This window comes from Macaca mulatta, chromosome 2, assembly GCF_049350105.2.
Source record: "Macaca mulatta isolate MMU2019108-1 chromosome 2, T2T-MMU8v2.0, whole genome shotgun sequence".
Lineage (NCBI taxonomy): Eukaryota > Metazoa > Chordata > Mammalia > Primates > Cercopithecidae > Macaca > Macaca mulatta.
The window spans coordinates 148,221,420-148,244,887 of NC_133407.1; the positions used below are offsets into that span (position 1 = coordinate 148,221,420).

At 38.9% G+C, this 23,468-nt stretch overlaps 1 protein-coding gene across 50 annotated transcripts in view; it reads left to right on the forward strand.

Moving 5' to 3' along the window:
* Nucleotides 1-23,468, forward strand: part of SETD5 (SET domain containing 5) — an 83,338-nt gene that overhangs the window by 36,033 nt on the left and 23,837 nt on the right. For 4 of the 50 annotated variants that reach the window (XM_015130317.3, XM_077990528.1, XM_015130318.3 and 1 more), the window contains 16 exons: nucleotides 2,339-2,531; nucleotides 2,805-2,910; nucleotides 3,237-3,445; nucleotides 3,784-3,842; nucleotides 4,678-4,856; nucleotides 5,792-5,830; nucleotides 9,350-9,592; nucleotides 10,503-10,651; nucleotides 11,037-11,154; nucleotides 12,195-12,304; nucleotides 13,895-14,147; nucleotides 14,500-14,583; nucleotides 15,586-15,843; nucleotides 16,546-16,866; nucleotides 17,244-17,486; nucleotides 22,873-23,002. In XM_015130317.3, coding sequence (XP_014985803.1) covers nucleotides 2,440-2,531; nucleotides 2,805-2,910; nucleotides 3,237-3,445; nucleotides 3,784-3,842; nucleotides 4,678-4,856; nucleotides 5,792-5,830; nucleotides 9,350-9,592; nucleotides 10,503-10,651; nucleotides 11,037-11,154; nucleotides 12,195-12,304; nucleotides 13,895-14,147; nucleotides 14,500-14,583; nucleotides 15,586-15,843; nucleotides 16,546-16,866; nucleotides 17,244-17,486; nucleotides 22,873-23,002 — 2,593 coding nt within the window. In that variant the 5' untranslated portion in view covers nucleotides 2,339-2,439. 50 annotated transcript variants of the gene reach the window in all.

Here is a 23,468-nt window from a genome sequence, read left to right on the forward strand (position 1 = left end):
ATTAATATTTATTAATGTTTCATCATGCCTATTTCACTGTCCTGGGCACTTTAAGATTAAACCTGGTATTAAGTGCAGCATACTTAACTAGACCTAGACTTCATAGGATTTTAAATCCTATGGCAACTGTATGCACTATGCATTTATTTTTGTGTGTGTTTGTAGGAAATTTTGTAGATGTAACAAGTGAAGCAAAGATTTTTCTGAATTTCCAATTCTGCCATTACAGAATTTCAGGCATTTTCCAAGAAATGGCATGATAGCAACTGGGTTGCATGTTGTACTTAGAACACAGTTGATGGAGTATATCTGTTGTGAGCCTGGTTTCTGTGTATGTGTCCAATTCAGTGATAGGAGAAGAAAGGCTGTAATTAGATTTGCATAAAGTGTTTGCCTGCTAAAGAGATGTAATTCCATTCCAAATTTTTAATTCATATTTTTAAATATAAAAACTAGTATATATATCAAGGAATGTTTTAGGAAATCTTATAGTTACCTGTCAATGTCTAACTATGTATTTAATCAATAACCAATATGGAAATTGCAGAGTTTCTTCATCAGAAGAGTTTAAATTTTAGATTTGGCATGCACAGCAATATATTCAATGCTGTGCTTAACTAGAAAGTATTGTGCAATACGATGGCCTTTTAACCTCCACAATATACATTTTATTTTTATTCCCTAGACTTGCACATGAAGTGCATATGTTCATATTTACCCGTTTGGAGATGGGTAAGATACAACCAGCATAGCTCCATCTCCATGGCCATCTTTGATTTCATGCAACTTTCCTTTTTCCTGTCCCCACCCCCCAAAAAAATCCATTCCTAATAAACAGCTATCATGTTTCACTCCATGTGTTCAGTGGTACAAAATCTATATAAAATATATACAGCTTTTGGAATACTTGTTTAATAATGTACCTAGTAAATTAACAATGTTGTATAAATTTATTACTTTCTTTTAACTGTCCATCATAGAAACTAAATTATACCTTCATTTTATTATTTCTTGTCTGCCTTTGGTTTCATTTAGGAAACCCCACCTGTTTCCTAATACTCAGAGATGATTGCCTCTCAGTGAGCCATGTTCAGATCATCTTTTTCTCAAGAATACTGACCTGCATTCTTGATGTACCCCTCCCCCTGTTCCCATCTTGCAGACACTTTTAAGTAATAAAATGCATGCACCTCACTAACAGAGAATACTTTCCTCTGTCTAAAGTTCTTCTTCACCTAGAAATTTCCTTTGCTGTTATTAATAAGATCCCTTCTCACAGTTTTGGAGCATATAACTGGGTGAGTTGGATACACATCTCAGAATTTTCTTTGATCCCTCACTTCTCAATTGACATTGCACCACATTGAACTGCACACTTATTCCTGCCATACTATATATTGTATATCTCTAAGCAGGAAAAAATGTCTGTTATTTCAAGCAAACAATATGCATTATTTGACTCCCTGAAAGACCCATTAATCTCTAAGTTTGTGTTATACCAATCATCGGAGTTTCTAATTTGTGAATCTGTGTTCTAATTAGTATAAATTACAAATTACTATTCTATTCTGCAAAGCTGTACAAACTTTTTATTTTTGAATTATCCTTCAGTATTCCCTAAAACCTAACCAGGTAACAATCAAAGTTGAAGTTCTTGCTTCCCATAAACCTGAATTTTATCATTTGCCATCAAAGCCTTTTTATTATAAAGGCTTATGTTAATTTTCTAAGTTTGAATACATGTATAATTCTACAATAATACATTGTGCTTGAATAGTTTATTTTCTACTCACAAAGGGTACAAAAAGATACTAAACCGAGCTTCTCACTAAGCCTGGTTAATAAAGGTCTCAAATAATTTTCTTTAAAGGACTAAATGTCATCCTCATTTCTATAGCGGAAAGAGCATAGACTTTGGAGTCAGACAGACTTTGTTTCAAATCTTAGCTGTGTCAATATGTAACCTTGGGGAAGTCATGTAATCTCACCACCACATCTTCCCCCTCTGTAAAAATGGGGTATATACCATGTTTAGTGGTTGTTGAAATTGAATTAATAGATATATAAAGCACCTAACAAATAATGGGCAGTTCACAATGGTGGCCATTACTGTTGTTATTATTTGTCACTAGACTAACATAACTTTCCAGTTTAGTTTTTATTTTGAAGTTCTATGGTATTATCATGCAGCTGATAAATAATTTTGTCCTTAATATGCTTGCATGTCATTGGTGGATGAGAAATTATTACTCTAATATTTGAAAGGTGTTGGGGGTTCGTCAAGATGAGAGGTATGATAAATATAAGATGCCATTGTTTTTACCTGTACTTTCTTCAGGGTATCCTGTCTTGGTAGTGAATGGAAGAGGGCCTGGTCCCTGGGGCAGTGCAGAAGGCACTTTCATCATCTCACTCACTGCAAATGTCATGTGAGGTTTCATGGAAGTATTAAGAGATCCAATTAAGAAGAATAGTTCTGAGTCTAAACCAGCCCAGAGTGGCTTCTCTAGGGGAAACTCCCCGCTCAGCTGGTACGTTTGTGTTTGTCATTAGGGACACCTTGTATCTCAGGTGCCTGCCTTCAGACATCTGCCTGTACTGGCTTCACACAAATCCACATTTAATAACACTCCTACTGTTATTTATAGGCTTAGTTATGTTAATAAGATTGTTTCACTGAGTTCTTTCTCTTATCCTAGTGGCTAGTGGTTGTGGAAAGAGGAGGGGTTAGAATGGGAAATGAAGTTAGTTTAAGGGAAGATTAGGTGTTATGCTATCATGCATTGCTTTTCGCCTTTGTGCAGCCCTGAATCTGTGGAGGCTAGTCCAGCAGTTAATGAGAAGAGCGTGTATTCCACTCATAATTATGGGACCACTCAGAGGCATGGGTGTCGAGGACTGCCTTATGCTGTGAGTATGCATTTGTTTCTCTCCAGAACAGTGATCTTCCTGGAGTGTAATCCATTCTTATACATTGTGACTTTCTTGAAATGTTTATATGCAGCATGACGAAGTTGCCCCTTTTGCACTTCCCTGACTCCAGCGGACGTCTAGCCCTGCATCATTGTTCTTGTTTTTATGTCCCAGTTGACCTTGGCATTTTGTTTTATCACTTTCCTGGTTGAAGCCAAAAAACGAAGGGTACTACTTTCTTCTTTCTTTCCATATGTACCATACTTTAGGGGAGAGAGGGGCCAGTGTTTGGACACTGTTGATTTAAAAAATCTTATTTTCAGGATCATAATTACGGAGCCCCTCCTCCTCCGACACCTCCTGCTTCTCCCCCTGTCCAGACGATCATCCCTCGTTCTGACCTGAATGGCCTGCCGTCGCCCGTAGAGGAACGCTGTGGAGACAGCCCGAACTCTGAAGGAGAGACTGTACCTACCTGGTGTCCTTGTGGTCTTTCTCAGGATGGCTTCCTTCTCAACTGTGACAAGTGCAGGTAAGATCCTGTTCCATCTAAATTTAAGTCTGGGTTGCTGGGATTAGGGTTTCTTACAAGTAGGGAAAAGCTCAAAGTATTCTTTCTTGTGTTTGTTAATGTAGATGATTCCTTAGTGCTCCTTGGCTCGAATTCTCTGCACTAGGTGAGAATTGCTGACAACAAGGAATGAGAGATTGATGTTAAAGCTATTGAATTTGATATGAAATTTAATGTCCTGGAAACATTTGGTAGGTGGGAGGGAGGGGGTAGCATATGCAGAGACACTTCGCCCATGTGTGCTATGATGTGATGCATGCTGTTGAAAGGACTACTTTAAGTTTATTTTCCCTCTTTAGGGGAATGAGCAGGGGGAAGGTTATTAGACTTCATCGGCGGAAGCAGGACAACATATCAGGTGAGCGGAAGATGGATTAGGTCCACAGTTTGACATATAAATATTCTGTGATCTGAATGTTCATTTTAAGAACCCCTCTTGGCCCGGTGCAATTGATCACGCCTGTAATCCCAGCACTTTGGGAGGCCAAAGCGGGTGGATCACCTGAGGTCGGGAGTTTGAGACCAGCCTGACCAACATGGAGAAACCCCATCTCTACTAAAAATCCAAAATAGCCAGATGTGGTGGCGCATGCCTGTAATCCCAGCTACTCGGGAGGCTGAGGCAGGAGAATCGCTTGAACCCGGGAGGCAGAGGTTGCCATGAGCCGAGATTGCACCATTGCACTCCAGCCTAAGCAACAAGAGCAAAACTCCATCTCAAAAAAAAAAAAAGACCCCTCTTATAAGTTCCTATGGTCCCCCAGCCAGCTCTTTTCACAGAAAGAGATAGAAGTCCTCTCAAGACCACTGTATAGTTCTCTCATTGTAAACGAAATGTATTGGGAACATTTTAGCCCTGCAGCAAAGTATTCCTTGTGAACACCAAAAACATGGATCCCTCTTTTAAAAATTAGCCAGTCTCAAATTGTTATAGATTGAGTCAGTGAAGCTTAGAGACTGAATACAAGGGGAGAAATAGACACCATGAGGAATAGGGTTTATATGCTTAATGCCAATCACATAGAATCTTGTTTTCATAAGGAAGATGGGTACCTAATGTTGCTTTACAGATAATGAGAGTTAATAATGTAAGTAATGACTTACTGCATGTGGTGCACACCTAAAACAATAAGCTACTTTTAATGTACTTTTGAGGCTATTAGTACCTGAACTAATAAATCATCGTTTTTCAGGTGGGGATAGCAGTGCAACAGAAAGCTGGGATGAGGAGCTTTCTCCTTCCACTGTGTTGTATACGGCAACACAGCACACACCTACAAGCATCACCTTAACTGTTAGAAGAACCAAACCCAAGAAGCGGAAAAAGAGTCCAGAAAAGGGTCGTGCAGCACCAAAGACGAAGAAAATCAAGGTATGTAGGGTAAAAATAAATATAAGTGTCTGAAATAGCTCAAATTTTGGAGCAAGAATGCACCAAAATTCTTTTAAGAAGTTTGATCCAGGTATTTGAAGGGCCACTTTTGTTCTACTTGCAAAAATCAGCTAATCTGTGTTATATACATGTAGACCAACCTCTCTTCTGCCACACCATATCATCACCACTGGCTCAAAGTTTCTTCTACTCCAGCCCCCATCCCAGGTATGAAATTCCAGCCCTACCTGGCACAAGCCCATATGTGTTGCAGCCTCAAGTCTAGGCTTCCACTATCCGTACAGTATCTCCCCACCTTTCAACCCCAAAGTACAGTCTGAAATTCTTGTCCTGGTTACATGCCTCATGTCTTTGGGTTGATTGTTTTTCCTTGTTTCAAAAAAAATAAAAATCAGGAAACATCTCTTGAATGCTCTAGGCTTCCTCAGTGTCATGGTCACTTTCCTGTATTCTCAGCTAAAAAGTCTCCGGGAGAAACTTCTTCTGGTTTGTGTTCTTTCTTCCCCATCACAGCAACTTTGTTGCTTCTAGGTGACTTGTTCACCCCTTGTTAAGGGGATTGGTCTTTGTTTCCTTCTTAGTTGCAAAACTGGTAAATCTGCAACTTTAAAGTTTTTTTATTTACTTTTTCTCTTAGTATCTGAAGTGCATATAGGATTTAAGAGACCCATGCTCTTCCCTGTTAATTACCTAGCTTCACAGTAGAAAGTATTAAAATTAGTCTCAGAGTTCATTGGCCTTGAGCTACCCCTATTCTTGATAATAGTTTGGGGAATTCCATTGTATTTTTTACCTAGAGAAACGGGGACAGAATAGAACACTAGTTTGTGCCTTAGTTTTAGTCTCAGATAGGTATAACTGTCATTCTTGGTACCAAGTTTTGTTTGTTCTACTTGTTTTCCTCCTTGGGATAGGCATTTCGAGAGGGATCCCGGAAGTCCTTGCGGATGAAGGTAAGGGGTAATCTTCGCTGATGCTGTGTTTTACTTCACTGTGATCTTGCATTTTGGTCAGCTTCTTTCTTGACATTGATGGTCTGGGAATCTTGGAGTCTGCTTTTCATTAGTTTGTAGTTGTTGCCATTCAGTTTTCATAGAGCTTTTCTCCAAAGTAGATTTTCTTGGCCATTTTCTGAAATATTTTCCCTTTCTGTAATCAGCCTTCATTGATTGGTTTTTCATGCATTGCTTTTGTAGGGAGTAAGTGACATTTTTCCAAACAACATGAGGCTGGTATGTTCTGTCACTGTGATTGAACTCAACCTTAGGAGTGGAGTTTTCTGGTAATGATATAGGATCTCTTGTGCATCTACCCTAGCACTGTGTGGGCTTTAATTGCAGAAAGCTTGTATTACTGATAAGAATTACTCTTTTCTCATAGCATATCTGTTTGGTGGAAAAGACTTAGATAATGCTAGCATGTTTCTTAAGATATCAAATAAAAGAGTTTATGAGGTATGACTTTGTAAAGAACTTGGAGAATAGAGCAATTATGTGGAATGGTTTAAAAGAACTGTTAGGTGCTGGTTGATTAAAAACAGTTTGCCAAAAGGAGATTTGATTATGCTGTCTGGTATCCTCCTTTACCTATGTGTATATGTATATAGGAGGAAAACATACCTCCCAAATTATTACTGAGGGCTTCAAAGCATTTAATTAGAATTAAATTCGAGTTTATAAGTATTTATATTCTTAAATGATACAAAAGCAGGCTCTTTCCTATTGAGAGTTATAGGGCATAAACATTAAAATATTTTGTAAGGCCAGGCTCAGTGGCTCATACCTGTAATCCTAGCACTTTGGAAGACCAAGGCAAGTTGATCACCTGAGGTCGGGAATTCAAGACCAGCTTAGCCAACATGGTGAAACCCCATCTCTACTAAAAATACCAAAATTAGCCAGGCATGGTGGCAGGCACCTGTAGTCCCAGCTACTTGGGAGGCTGAGGCAGGAGAATCACTTGAACCCAGGAGGCGGCGGTTGTAGTGAGCCGAGATCACGCCACTCCAGCCTGGGCAACAGAGCAAGACTCCATCTCAAAAAAAAAAATTCAGTAAGGATAAGCTTTTTTAGGATTGCTTTATGTGCGGCACCAATGTGACTGGTGTTAGCAAAGATTACAGGTAGCACTTTACCTAAAGTTCGAAGACCTCACTTAATATCTATAAACAGACTTGCACATACCTGTGAAAGTGTTGGGAGACCATCAGAGGCCTGGCATCAGAGGCCTGGGATGTGTCTTGGAAGACAAATTAATCATTTCTTTGCTGGATCTGTCTCCTGCAAGTGGCCAAGTTTGCTTTAGCTGCCCCTTTATTTTTGTCTCATTTGCTTAGAGAGGGGCCTTTTAAATAGACTTTGGAGGCGGATAATAGCCCTAATCCTGGCTACTAAATGCTTTTCTCTCATCAAGCAACTATCATAACTCATCTCCAGAAGCTCAAAACCTTTTGAAAGCTATAGACTGGCTCTACCAGAAAACTGCACATAAACCCCATACTTTGCTTTCAGTTTTGAGAGGTTGACAGCCTCATAGGTGTGTTAAAATTTAGACAGAAAAAAAAAACAATTACTAGTCATTTTGAGTCTTTTAATTCTAAGTTGAGTTATAAATTTTATGCTCAGAATTACTAGTTTAAAACTCCTCCAGTGATCCAGGTGGGAGCCGTAAGAATTAGAAAAAAAATATCATTTGGATTTTTAATCCCAGTGTCAAGAGCAGCTTCCCTACTGAAGACTTAATTGTAAATCAGGGTTTCTCAGTCTTGACACTGCTGACAGTTTGGACCAAATCTGTGTTGTGGAAGGGACTGTTCTGTGCTTTCAAGATGTGAACAGAATCCCTGGTGTCTACCCACTAGATGCCAGTAACACTCATACACTCAGTTGAGATTATCAAAAATGTCTTCAGATATTACCAAATGTCACCTGGGTGCAAAATTTCCCTCAATTGAGAACCACTGCTCTAAACCCAGCTGAGGTAGAGTCTCTAATGCCTTGAAGGATGGGACAGCAGAGTAAACACACAGTGAGATTAGTAAACAGTGGCAAATACTGTGACAGAGGCTTCCAGAATACAGTACACTTACCAAGTCATAAGTTTAATGATTGCTACTTAAAGCTGGGAATATTGTTTGAACACTGCCAATCCCCCAGTCTGTAAGCTCCGTTAAGCCTAAGGTTTTGCACTATTCTTTTGCATAACTGCTACTGATGTCAAGCAGGTGATACTCTGATTGTCAGTATGTTGGCCTTAGGTGTTTCTTTAGATCCCTCTGTTTATTTTTCAGTCTTTTGGACTCTAGTAAGAAATGTGGAAACAATAGTGTTGATTTTTTTTTTCTTCCATACTCCTGTTCCTTGCAGAAAGGATAGTAGACAATAATCAGTCAGCAACAGTGATGCAAAAGTGGCAAAAGAAAGTGTGATGATAAGCATCCGTGTTTTCTGTGCCATTCATGGAAAGTATATTTAATTTTGTTGTACCTGTTTGCAAGTTTAATGTGGACATGGATTTTCAAGTAGCTTTGGTACTACAGTGTCTTTTCCTTCTAATCACTAGCATGATATCATTACTGTCAGTGTTTGTTTTGTTTTCTGATGGCACTTAAGTCTTGAACACCATGGAGGAGAGCATGTATTGGGCTTAAGCTTTGTCTTTGTAGCTCAGGCACTGTCTGCCTAGGAAGCTGTTCCTGAGTTGTAATCTTTTCTCAATACTGTCACCATAGAGGGCAATGGTTTTCCTAGAGGAGTATAGCAAAGTACCTCTTAGACATTTTCTGTATTCTCCCTACCTACTCCTCCACCCTCACTTCACCTCTTCAGATTATTTAGAATGTGGTAATTTAAAATGTTGAAAATAGGGTGTTAGAAAGATATACTCAAATAATAACTTTTTATACGGGCAGTAAGATTATGATTGGATTGATGAGATTGACTGATTAAGGTCACGTAGGTTTAGAAAGAACATGAATTATGAAAATAATAAGTGACACAAAAACATTCATTCTCCTGGAGAATAGTCAGAAAACCAGTTTGGGCTAACACCAACACAGAGTGAGTATGAAAAATTTAAGCAGTGGTAAATGTGAGGTCTCTACTGTTCATTTTTATGAAGATTTTCTTATGAACTTGATGTCAGTCTTTTGGTAAGAAAATTGATTTTTATGACTTTAAAATGGTCATAAAATCACAGTGATGGGGTAAAACTATGATCCCAATTAATTTCTTACTTTATAAATGGAGAAACTGAGCTTCCCCGTTTAAAGAAGTCGTTCAAGGTCTCACCTCTCATTGGTAACAAAAGCATGATAGAAACCAGATCCTCTGACTCCCAGTCCATTACTCTTTTATGCCACATCAGTTGCCAAGTGATAGGTTTTCTCTGGAACCCCAACTTGTCCCAGCCCCATTCCCAACCCCCTATTTATGCATGGACTTTACTAACCTCCCTGAATTTGTTTTCTACAGAATTCTCCCTCTGAAGCACAGAATTTAGATGAGAATACAACTGAGGGCTGGGAAAATCGGATAAGACTATGGACTGACCAGTATGAAGAAGCTTTCACTAATCAGTACAGTGCAGATGTACAGAACGCCCTTGAACAACACCTACATTCTAGCAAGGAATTTGTGGGCAAACCTACTATTTTAGACACTATTAATAAGACTGAATTGGCCTGTAATAACACAGTTATTGGTTCCCAAATGCAGGTAAGCACCAAAGGGTTGAAGACTCTCTAAGTATCTGAAATTTTAAGAACCCAGAAAGAGGGTAATGGATTGGAATTACTGTTCCTTCCAAATGTACAAGGCCATAGAATAACAGATTAGACAGGTGTTGATCATACGTAACCAAAAGTAGGTTATATTAACTGGAAACTATCTGGATACATATTTTTAAACTACCTTTATTAATAAAAAATAGATGAATTGAGGCTGTGTGCAGTGGCTCACTCCTAGAATACAACACTTTGGCAAGAAGCCAAGGTGGGAGGATTGCTTGAGGCCAGCAGTTCAAGACCAGCCTGTACAACATAGTGAGACCCTCTCTTTACAAAAAAATTTAAAAGTTAGCCATTGTGATGGTACACACCTGTAAGTCCCAGCTACTGGGGAGGCTGAGGTGGAAGGATCACTTGAATGAATTTGAGGTTATAGTAAGTTATGATTGCTGCACCACTGCACTCCAGCCTGGGTGACAGAGTGAGACCCTGTCTCTTTAAAAAAAAAAAAAAAAAGATGACTTAGTATGGGAAATTTTGTATAACCTAGGTAGGAATTATCTAAGATTTATAGAAAGTTAAGCATGTTCTTTCTCAACTTTATTAGAGATAGAGTCACTGAAATTTTAATCATGGTTTTTTGTGTTTTTTGTTTTGTTTTGTTTGTTTTTTGGGTTTTTTATGTTGCCTTTTCTGGGGAGGCAGTTTCACTAGATGTAGCATGTCTCTTAGAAAAATTGAGCTTTTGTCACATTTTAAAATTTCTCATCATTGATCTAAATAACATATACAGATAAAACCTGAAAATGTTAGCATGTTTTCCTTAATTATGAAATAATTTGAGTGTCTGGTAAGGTGTTCTTGCTGTTGTTTAATGTTACTGCTCTGGTTTTATTCAGTTACAGCTGGGAAGAGTCACTCGTGTTCAAAAGCACCGGAAGATCCTGAGGGCTGCAAGAGATTTGGCTTTGGACACTCTTATAATAGAGTATCGTGGGAAAGTCATGTTACGACAGCAATTTGAGGTCAATGGGCATTTCTTCAAAAAGTAAGAACATCATTCATTGAGCAGTGAGGGCTAAGGTGGACCTGGTTGACCAGTGTTGTAAAAATCATTCTGTTTGATAGGATGCTCTTGGGAGAAAAAAAATCACAACTCAGATAAGCTCACGCCTGTCTGCTATTTGTAGAGAAGTACAAGTAAATCTACAAATTGTTTAATGTATAAAGTGGTGACAACTCCTTTCCAAGCCAAGCATTCCTTGCTTTGTGCTTGTTCTTTAATCAAAAGCAGACAAGCATGTGATGTTTTCCAAGTTTAGGCATTGTAAAAGACTGCTGCTGCTTCTCTCAGCATATGCTTCATATTTGGAGTCATGGGGTGGCCTTCTTTTTTGTGTTGAGAATTACAGGAATTTTAATTATATCCCTAGACCATACCCCTTTGTGCTCTTCTACTCAAAATTCAATGGTGTAGAGATGTGTGTGGATGCCCGTACTTTCGGTAATGATGCTCGGTTCATCAGAAGATCATGTACACCAAATGCAGAGGTAAGATATCTGTAGCAACTTCCCTTTGACTGGAACCATCAAATGACAAGCTTACTGAAGAAACAGTGTGAAAACTTTACTCAGATAAAGGTCTGTAGATAATAGTCGTGATATTTCATTGTGAGAGGTGAAAAACAAAAGTAATGGTGCTTTTATACTGAGAAAATGGGAGCAAGGAAAGAATTTTCTTTAGAGAAGGCAGAAATAGAAAAGAGCAAGTTAGCATTTGCTAAGGAGAAAGCTAGACTGAATAAGAAAATCAAGTGTAGTTGTATTAAAGAAATTGCCATACGGTGTAAGTAGATGTCATCAGGCCTAACTAAGTTATTTGGTTGTAGCTTCTTTAGATTTTAGTAAGTAGTGTTCTATGAGAGGATCTAGGCATTTCTAGAATTCATTACTCAGAGCAGCCACATCAAATAAAGCAAGAAAATCCACAGAGCTTTACTTACTGGCTAAGGAATTTTAATTCTCTGGTGGAGCTAGAAACAGCTATAAGATGTGAAAGCGGCTGGGCGCGGTGGCTCATGCCTGTAATCCCAGCACTTTGGAAGGCTGAGGCGGGCAGATCACAAGGTCAGGAGTTCGAGACCAGCCTGGCCAACATGGTGAAACCCCGTCTCTACTAAAAAAAAAAAAAATACAAAAATCAACTGGGCATGGTGGCATGTGCCTGTATTCCCAGCTACTCAAGACGCTGACACAGGAGAATTGCTTGAACCCGGGAGGCAGAGGTTGCGGTGAGCCAAGATCGCGCCTCTCCACTCCAGCCTGAGCAACAGAGCAAGACTTCATCTCCAAAAAAAAAAAAAAAGATGTGAAAGTAGAGATTTTTACCCTGATTTCTAACATCTCAAGGTTTCTCCACGTATTTCAAGAAGTATCGTAAATTTTCAAGCCAGTACAGTATAATAGTTTCAGATAAAAAGATTGAGTTAAATAAAGATTACCATAACTCTAAAATGGAAAGTATGGTTTTTTTCTGTTACGGAAAGTTCATGGTCTTTGTGAAAAATCCAACCAGATGCCTTTTCACACAGGTGCGACACATGATTGCAGATGGGATGATTCACCTGTGCATCTATGCTGTGTCTGCCATCACCAAGGATGCTGAGGTCACCATAGCATTTGATTATGAGTATAGTAACTGGTAAGATCTCAAAAACCTTTCCTAACATGAATGTCCTTGTCTTATATATTAAGCTGTTCACTCTAGTCTGCTTTGTTTCTTGCCTTTTCCTTTGTTTACTTAATCTTTCCATGACTAATGAGTTTTCTGCCTAGAAATTGTAAAGGAAAAGACAAGATTTTTTTTTTTAGAGATATGGATACCTTACATGATACTGCTCACAAGTTTCCTGACAAAAGTATTTTCCCTTACGCCTTTTTAGCAAGAATAGCAAAATGGATATATATGTATGAGACACTCCTGGAAATTATAATAGCATCCTGTTGTTATGCACTGAGTACTTATGTCAGGGACCATGTAAAATGGGAATTTAGGCCAGGCACAGCGGCTCATGCCTGTAATCCCAGCACTTCGGAAGGCTGAGGTGGGCGGATCACGAGGTCAGGAGATCAAGACCTTCCTGGCCAACAATGAAACCTTGTCTCTACTAAAAATACAAAAATTAGCCAGGCGTGGTGGCACGTGCCTGTAGTCCCAGCCACTCGAGAGGCTGAGGCAGGAGAATCACTTGAACCTGGGAGACAGAGGCTGTAGTGAGCCAAGATCGCGCCACTGCACTCCAACCTGGCAACAGAGGGAGACTCCATTTAAAAAAAAAATAGAATTTAATGTGTTATCTCTACTTTAAATTTGTCAATTATACCCTTATAAAGCTAGGAGTGGGATTTAAAGATCCACCCTATCCACAGAAACCATGTTATCTAGCTGTATATGACAGTGCAGAAAACCATAAATGGCAATTCATACATGAATATGTGGTGGATTTTATGAAGTATATGCTTTTTGTTCCTTGGTCATTTGGGGCAAAATAGAGGTTATGTGGTAACGTGATGTTTGGCCCAGGTATAAGAAAAAAGATGTTCTGCTTAATTCATCAAGGAAAATGAAAAGAAAAGGTTTTAAGAAGTAGGGAATTAGTAGGTAAAAGTGAGGACATGTAATGGTGGGCACAAGATGAGTATGGCCACATCAGCCTTTATCCTTGATTCATTGCCTACTAAATAGCTAATAAACCACTGGGGGGATTGGATTTAGGGAGGGTTTTCTTTTTTTTCCCACTGACCATGGAGTAGAATTGGGGTTACAGAGAGAAAGACAGAATATTGAAAGTGTTACGTCAGGCGCGGTGACTCATACCTGTAATCCCAGCACTTTGGGAGGCTAAGGCTCGAGGATCACTTGAGCCCAGGAGTTCGAGACCAGCCTCGACAAAAAGGCAAAACCCCATCTCTGCCGAAAATAAAAAAAATTAGCTGGGCACGTAGTTCCAGCTACTCAGGAGGCTGAGGTAATAGGATCACTTGAGCCCAGGAAGCAGAGGTTACAGTGAGCTGTGATGCACCACTGCACTCCAGCCTGGATGACAAAGTGAGACTCCATCTTCGATAAAAAGAAAAACAAAAGTATAGGACTCTCTGATTTCTCTGTTTAACTTATTCAGAGATCGTATCAGAGGAAATTACTGTGCTGATATTTTGAGAGGGTAAATGGATAATGTAACTGAATTTCAAGGGTACTGAAACAGGCATTTTGGTTGTTTCTTTGGAGCAGTAATTATAAAGTGGACTGTGCCTGTCACAAGGGAAACCGGAATTGTCCTATACAAAAAAGGAATCCTAATGCTACAGAACTGCCACTCCCACCACCTCCTCCAAGCCTGCCCACCATTGGAGCAGAGACTAGACGTAGAAAAGCACGACGGAAAGAGCTAGAGATGGAGCAGCAGAATGAGGCTCCAGAGGAGAATAATGACCAGCAATCACAAGAAGTTCCAGAAAAAGTAACTGTATCCAGTGATCATGAGGTAATCGCCCCTGGTCAAATGATGATGCTATGTCATCAGTCCTCTGAAGGAAGAGGAACCTGAGTTGCCACATGGTTTAAGTAGGGGAGCTATAGTAACACTTAATGCCCTTTATATCAATGTGGGTGTATTGTGTTCATTCATTTCTTTCTGTTTTACAAAGTCAAAAACATCCTTTGCTGGTTTTGTACCAGAGAATAGGGGTTATCATTTATGTTTACTATGTGGCCTCACATGAGTTAACACTTGAAAGCATTAGAGATTGTTATAGAGAGTTTTAAGCTACCAGAATAAAACAGATTGATTTTTTCTCAGAGCTTGAGTACAGCTGAATATTGCCTCTATCTTAAAGGAAGTAGACAATCCAGAAGAAAAACCAGAAGAAGAGAAAGAAGAGGTTATAGATGACCAGGAGAACCTAGCTCATAGCAGGAGGGTGAGTACTGTGACATTCCTTTGCTCCTTCTTATTCCTGCTACCTCCATCATGTTCTTCTGTTCTCTTAACTTTGTATCATCTCATTGATTTGACCTGGAGGTTATAATTTGGGCTTTTTCATAATAAAGATTTTATTATAATTCTTTGATTTATTTTTCTTTATACACACAGTAGTTTTCTAGTGATTATTATCTAGTGATGGTTTTAAGAAGTTTTTTTTATAACAGTCTGGTTTCCGAAAAATTGGCTAGTCAGAATCAAAATGTATTATAGTTGGTTTGCTCTGAATTAGGAGTTTTCTAGGTTTGTGTGAGTTTTGAATTTTTTTTAAACCCTTTTAGTCATATGAACTAAAATTTTCTGCTTTTATGCTGAAACCAATCCTGTGTGTTTATGACCCTGATTTGATGAGTGTTTTGTTTTGTTTTGTTTTTTAAGACCGAGTCTTGCTTTTTCGCCAGGCTGGAGTGCAGTGGCGCAATCTCAGCTCACCGCAACCCCTGCCTCCCAGGTTCAAGCGGTTCCCTTGCCTCAGCCTCCCAAGTAGCTGGGATTGCAGGCATGTGCCACCGTACCTGGCTAATTTTTTGTATTGTAGTGGAGATGGAGTTTCACCATGTTGGCCAAGACGGTCTCAATCTCCTGACCTCGTGATCTTCCCACCTCGGGATTATAGACATGAGCCACCGCACCCATCCCAAAGTACTGGGATTATAGACATGAGCCACCGCACCCATCCTGTTTTCGTAGTAAAAAGTTTCAAAATAATTGACCCTTTTTGAAAAGTTTATGTTTGACTTTGCCTTTATTTACAACTCTTCCCCACATTTAAAATGAAATATTTTATTTTTAGTTTTTTCTTGTGTTTTCCAAGTTACATGTGTCATCTTACCGGTAGTTAAATGAATTTCTATAAATTTCCATTAAAAATACTTTTATAAAGGCTGTCCCCTCGTCCTCATTTGAAGCTTTCTTCTACACCAATACTATTTCTTTCTAGACCAGGGAAGATAGAAAAGTAGAAGCCATCATGCATGCTTTTGAAAACTTAGAGAAAAGAAAGAAGCGGCGAGATCAGCCTTTGGAACAGAGCAACTCTGATGTAGAGATTAATACAACCACTTCAGAGACTCCTGTTGGTGAAGAAACAAAAACTGAAGCCCCTGAATCTGAAGTTAGCAACTCTGCTTCAAATGTTACCATCCCAAGCACCCCACAGAGTGTTGGTGTGAATACCCGGAGGTCTTCCCAAGCAGGGGTAAGAGTTGAAAAGACTTCAGAGCTTAGACATCCTTACCTTTGCTAATGTCAATTACCTAATTTTTGGAATTTTTAAAATCAGTTTTTTCACCTTCGCTCTATCACAATAAATAAGGCCATTAACTGTGTAACTGGAACCATTTCATTGGCCTATTTTATAAATGCTTATTAGAAATAGAAATAACCCAAACGTTTGTCCCTAGCCTCTTTAGCTCATTTAAGTGTATACATTTTTGCATTTAAGAATTACTTTCTTTTTTTTTTTTTTTTTTTTTTTTGAGATGGAGTCTCGCACTGTCACCCAGGCTGGAGTGCAGTGGTGCGATCTCGGCTCACTGCAAGCTCCACCTCCTGGGTTGACACTATTCTCCTGCCTCAGCCTCCCGAGTAGCTGGGACTACAGGCGCTCACCAGTACGCTCAGCTAATTTTTTTGTATTTTTAGTAGACACGGAGTTTCACCGTGTTAGCCAGGATGGTCTTGATCTCCTGACCTTGTGATCCACCCGTCTTAGCCTCCCAAAGTGCTGGGATTACAGGCGTGAGCCACAGCGCCTGGCCAAGAATTACATTTTAAATTAGTGTTTCTAATCCTTATAGTTTTCATCAGTAGACATTCTGAATGCTTAACGTGAATAGGAAACTAGACTGTTTGCTGATAAAACATTTTTGGTAAACATCTGACCCTACTATTGCTACAGGATATTGCTGCAGAAAAACCAGTCCCCAGGCCACCTCCAGCAAAGCCTTCTAGGCCCCGGCCGAAGAGTCGAATTTCTCGGTACAGGACCAGTTCAGCCCAAAGACTAAAGCGTCAGAAACAGGCCAATGCACAGCAGGCAGAATTGTCACAAGCTGCCTTAGAAGAGGGAGGAAGTAACAGTTTAGTAACTCCTACTGAAGCTGGAAGTATAGACAGTTCAGGAGAAAACAGGCCATTAACAGGGTCTGACCCAACTGTGGTGTCAATTACTGGATCCCATGTCAACCGTGCTGCATCTAAATACCCCAAAACCAAAAAGGTGAGTCACAAATACATCTTTTATAAGTCCAGTCTGGCAAGGGCTGTCTTAGTGAAATGAGAGGACCTATAATCCCCAGAAGAAACTAATCTCAATATTATTAGATTGAAAGTTCTAAAATGCTTTGACACAAAAGGCTGGAGCCATCCTGCTACCTGTTTCCTTATTTTTAGTCAGCTTAAATCATTGATAGGTGAAATTATTCCTCTCTTAGTGGACGTGGAGAGGGTGAAGGAAGATATCCTTGTGTTCTGGTTGCCCAATTCATACTGTAGCTGCTGCATCTCCCTCTGTCCTAGTTTCTAGATGACATTTGTCTTTATGAACTACACTGCTACCTGTTGATTTATAAATTAATGATCTCTTTTTTACGTTAGTATCTAGTTACAGAATGGTTGAATGACAAAGCAGAGAAGCAAGAGTGCCCTGTTGAGTGCCCTTTACGTATCACGACGGATCCAACTGTACTGGCAACGACCCTAAACATGTTACCAGGTCTTATCCATTCCCCATTAATTTGCACCACCCCCAAACACTACATTCGCTTTGGCTCACCCTTTATCCCTGAGAGACGTCGAAGGCCCCTTCTGCCTGATGGCACATTCAGCTCCTGTAAGAAGGTATGTCTGTGTTTTTGTGTGTGTGTTGTGTTTGTGTGTGTGTGCTTTTTTTTTTAAGCCTAAGATTCCTGTCATCATGACATAAATAACATGTTCTGTAATAGCCACTCTGCCCATGTGAGTTTATAATGAATTAGTTGTTCAGCCATAAATACTGATTCTTCAAGAGTCTGTGAGACTATGGTGGAATGAATATACTGCATTTTTGGTGCTCAGATTTGTGACTGGTCACTGATGTCTCTTCTGAGAACCTTTGAGGTTCCTGAGGGAGAGCACACAGCAGTGGATGACTGGGTAGGGATGGATATATTTTGTGTGTGCTCTTGTAGTATGGGTTAACATGTCCATTTATGATGATTGTGTAAGATTAGGCCCTGGGTCCTCTAGAACACTGTTGCATAAATGAAAAGTAATTAAATTGTGTTTTGAATCAATTGAACCACTATTATCCACTATCATCACTTGAAGGAAATTAGAGGAAAAATCCTATTGTAATTGGCATAATTCCTGTTCCTTGATCAAATGACAAGTCGGACTGTTTATTCCCAGAGAATATGGAATCTACCCTAAAAGACTGTCTCTCCCTCTCTGTTTCTGCCTCTTTCTCCTCTTTCTAGTTACTTACTGTTTTTGGATCTAGTGGCAGTAGCGTTTGGTGTTGTTTTGGAATGCTCTTTCTTAATTCCCAGAAGCCCTGCATATTTTCCAAAGGTGTCTCTTAGGAATAGATCACTCCCTCAGATCTATGATGTTGTTTTCCATGTTTCTAGAAGTGTAGGACACCCTTTCATTTGGTCTTCCTTTGAGGTAGAGTCTGTTCCCTGGAACACCCTTTTCTCTTATCCTCAGATCTGGATTCAGGCTGCCTTCCTCAGTGTCTGCCATTGCCCTCCTCCACTGGCATCACGTACATGAGGATGCTGCATATAGATTATTTGATGTGATGAAGTCTCCAACTCCAGGCAGGTCTTCCCTGACTCCTCCAAACTTAAAGCTTTTCTCTTTCCCCAAAGAACAGAAATTATTTCTCGGGGGGAGAGGGGCATGAAAGATGAGCCAAAGTGGTGTGGGATATGGAGGGGAGGAGGGCAATAGGAATCTGCAAAAAGGAAGGACGCTACTGCTGAATGAGCAGCACATTGCAGAAAGTCTTTTCCTAACTGCACATCTTACCTAAGTATTGGAATCACTCATTGGTTTGTTCGGGGAAACCCTAGTAGAAGAATTCCTAAAGAACTGTTGAAGCGTCTTACCAAGCCAGGTCATACAATCTCCTATTTTAGTCCTTTTAGGAGTGTAGGTGATTATTTAGTACAGATTAGTAATGAAATCTGAGCTGCAAATAATATGAACTAGGCTCTTGAATTGAAATTCCTTCTTGATAATTCTAATGCTGGGTTGCAGTCTTTCTGTTTCCATCTTTTCCAACTAGCAGAGACTTATAAAAACCAAAAACATGTGTCTAGGACCGTAACTTCAAATCTGGTAGAAAATGCATTTCTTTAAGCTTTTTTAACCTGGTTCTGCTTTTATACTTCTATCTATAGCACATCCTTAAAATTCTACAGACAACAGATAGAAATTCCATTTAACACAACTCTGTGTTATATTCTCCAAATGTATCTGACTATCCTTAATCTCATTTATACAGGCTCTACTCAAGCACTTTTATCTATGTGTCATGGTTAGATAAGGTTCTTTAGGAAGAGTTTAGGCTGCATACACAGGATTTTCATAACAAGACTATTGCCGGGCGCGGTGGCTCAAGCCTGTAATCCCAGCACTTTGGGAGGCTGAGGCGGGCGGATCACGAGGTCAGGAGATCGAGGCCATCCTGGCTAACACGGTGAAACCCCGTCTCTACTAAAAAATACAAAAAACTAGCCGGGCGAGGTGGCGGCGCCTGTAGTCCCAGCTACTCGGGAGGCTGAGGCAGGAGAATGGCGTAAACCCGGGAGGCGGAGCTTGCAGTGAGCTGAGATCCGGCCACCGCACTCCAGCCTGGGCGACAGAGCCAGACTCCGTCTCAAAAAAAAAATTAAAAAATTATCATAACAAGACTATTTAAATAGGGTCTTTAAAAACTGTTTAAGTTTAAATCATTGCTTTATTGTGTGCTGTTCACATATAAAGAGTCTATTTTTTAAAATACAGCTTTTTATGAGGCAAAATACAATGAAATTGAATGTCTTAGCTAGAATTGAACTTGGCTTTATGGCAGTGAAGAAGAGTTCTTAGATTGGTTAAAGAGGTCTTATCTAATGCAGAACCTAAGAACATTTTCATTATTCAACAAAATTATAATAAAATTCAGAAAATCCCTCAGAATATAAGTTAATCAGATAGGTGAGAAAAACAGCCCTCTATGGGATTATTTAGAACAATGTATATTTCTAATAGGGTCATAGGCTCACTGTTTCATATCTCACTAAAGAGGTGAGGGCCTGGCCTCGTAAGTTAAAAACTTACCAGTGTAGGACAAATTAAAGTTGTATCTGTATGGTTGTACTCAGATTCTTATACTGTTTATTTTTATTTTTATTTTTATCATTATTATTTTGCTACTTCTGAAAAGAGGAGGAATTCAAGTATTTGACAGACCATTTTATGATATCCCTGGAGTTTCTAAATTGAATCATAGTTTTTAAAAAGCATTTTATTGTATATCATTTTTTAGATCCTCAGCTGTTATTTTAAAAACATTTATAAGTGGCCAACAAGGCTTTCGGTAGTGTTTTACCTTGTTCTCTCTAAACTCCTCTTCTAAACACAATGTGTATAGGGCATTTGGTCTCCAGACTTCTTAGAAAAACCATTCTGACTGATAATGAAACACTGCTTTACATTCATATTAATATTTCATTTTATACACTGGAGCATTATCTGTAAATCTCCAAACATAACATTGAAATTTAGTTGAACCAGGACTCGTTGAAAACCTGCTGAGTGTTCAGTCTTGTACTATAAGCTTTCTTCACGTATATTGTCTCACTTACTATTCATGAAATTGGAATCATTTTCCTAAATTTATATATCCAGAAGCTTTGTCTCAGAAATGTTTGGTAACTTGCCCAAAGTGAGGCAGCTAGTGACAAGAGCCAAATTTCTTTTGGTTGGGGGTAGTGAGGGCTCACAGGGTCTCACTGTTGTCCAGGCTGGAGTGCAGTAGCATCATCACAGACTCACTGCAGCCTTGACCTCCTGGGCTCAAGTGGTCCTCCTACCTCAGCCTCCCGTGTAGCTGGGACCACAGGCACACCCATATGCCTGGCTAATATTCATATTTTTTGGAGCGACAGGGTTTTGCTATGTTGCCTAGGCTGATCTCAAACTCTTGAGCTCAAGGAGTCTGCCCACCTTGGCCTCCCATTCTGCTGGGATTACAGATATGAGTCACTGAGCCCAGCCTTACAGCCAAGTGTCAAGCCAGGGCTTTTAGACTCCAAAACCTGTATTACTTCCTTGTTCTTTCCCCATAATAATGAGACTTTTAAAACATTTATCCGTCTTTGAGCCTTCCAGAAAACTCTTTTGCAATATACTTTAATACAGAGTTTCAGAGAAGGGAGAAATGTTCTTTTGATTTTAACAACTTGCTGAGTAGCTGCATTTAAAATTAACTTATTATCCATGAGGTTAATTGTATCTTGTTAGATACAAACAAATGTCCATGTTCCTTTTTTATATGAGTCCTGAAATATTGTAAAATTATACAACAGAACCTGAAGAAGTAGGTTTGATCGTATTTGCTGTGTTTCACCTCATAGCTAACCATGGTAGCATCTTTCTTCTAGAATACTCCTGGTTTTATGTTCCCTTTTTGTAGTCATCAGATCCAGAATGTAAATTCTTTTATGAGTACATCTACTAGACCCTGAAATATTAAAAAATTAGTCATATAGGAAAGCTCACTGACCCCAAATGAGTCTGTTTTCTGCTTTGAAAAGAAAAACTTAAAGGTGGCTATAACAAAAGATTTTTCACTCCTGAGCCTAATTTTTCCATTTATAAAATGAGTGCTTTGGACAAGATGACTTCTAAGTTCTCTTCTAAGCTTTAAGGCTTATATGTTTGGTTCTGACAATTCATCTTTACATCAATATTCTGTATCTAAGAGAGTTCGTTCTTGGGGGTTTTTGATTTTGTTTTTGTGTTTGCTTTTCAGAGACCTGGTTGTATCCTAAAATGTTTATGTGATGAATTCAAATTACCATTGAGAGCTCTTTTTTATACACTTGTTCACTCTTCCTTCCAAATGTTTACAGTATTAGTTTTGCTTTCATTTGGCCAGCCACAATGACATTTGTATGGTGTAAGTTTGTTTTTTTTTTGTTTTTTTTTGTTTTTTTGGTAAAATTTTTGTGGATTATTTCCTAGGTTTCTAAGAGGGAAAATCTATAAGAATTGCTCTCTTTGGTGAAGAGAATATTTACTTACCTGTAATACATGTTCTCTAAAGGTATAAATTATAATAATTCACCTTTGCTCTTCCTGTTGGGGGAGGGTCTTACTCAGAAATTGATGTTTATCAAAATTCGATCTGTCTTATGTCAGGGCAGGAGAGCCACAGAGTGGTGAGCAACCTACAACTGTATATCTTAAGAGAACACAATTACAGGTAAGAAATTTTCTGTCTTCCACAGGATGCATAATCTTACTATCCTAATCTTTGCAGGCTTACTATCTCGTCTAAATTTATTTCTCGTCAATTTATTATTCTAATCTTTACTACCAAAAACTTGTGACTGATAGGTCTTCTTTTTGACTTTTTCCCTTTTTTTATGTCTGCAGAAGTTCATTTTGTGATTTGCATTACTCATGCATAATTTAACCAAACTACTTGTTGGAGAGGGGATCCCATAGATTATTTCATTTGAGATAAACCTTTTGGTACCTGTAGTGAAGAGCTGTTAATCCTCATCCAAAGTCTTCCTATGAATCTTTTTTATTACCTCTTCACTTGTCTCCAGCACAGGGCAGACAACTTTTAAGAGATCTTTATCTTCCTTCTAGGCACTTATTTTATGTGTTAGTTTTATTCTATACGATCAGAGTCTCTCCTAAATAAATGTTAAGATTTCTTCCCAAGTCTTGCCGTTTTACACCATCCCAAACAGTATGAAAAGATGTAATCATTTTTTATTGGTTTTTGTCTTTTGATGGGATCTCATTATATGTAATCCAGTTTTCCTCAATTCTGTCAGTTAAAAGGAATTGATAGGACAATGTTCCAATATGCTGAGACACAAGACAATAAAATGCTTGACTGTGTAACTGAATTAGTGTGTTGAATTGTATCACTCACCAGTTGATGTACATTTAAAACAGGTTTACTAAATGGTTTTAAATAATTATTGATAATTCTCTGGTTCTTTTCCAATTATAGCGCTGGATAAAACAAGCCTTAGAAGAAGGAATGACTCAAACATCATCTGTACCCCAAGAGACTAGAACTCAGCACCTATACCAAAGTAATGAGAATAGTAGCTCTTCCAGTATCTGCAAAGACAACGCAGGTACGTATATAAAACCTTTCTGAATATATGACCAATGATTGTTTCAGGTCTGCATAAAAAATTTCAGTATGAGTACTTCTGATAACAAAAAGAAATGGCATGTTTTCTAAATAGTTACTTTACATCTGTCTTTACAGAGGAAGAGAGAGATCTCAAGTCAGGGATCAGTTTTCCCAGGACGACAAAGAAGGACTAGACAGTGTACAGATAACAGCAGAAATGGTTATAAAAAAGGTTAGATACATTTAAAGTAGTAAGTTTAGGAAATTTATATTCATATTTATAAGATGGGGAAAGGGCAAGAAAGTGGTGGAACACTAATGTTCAGGAAAGAATTAAAATTCTAAGTGATTAAGTTGGGTGGGACATGGTTGAGGGAGCAGGGGATGAATGAAATAAGTGAGAAATTATTATCAATTGATTGTTTTCAAAGGGGCTTATATAATTAGCATACAATTTTTAAAAG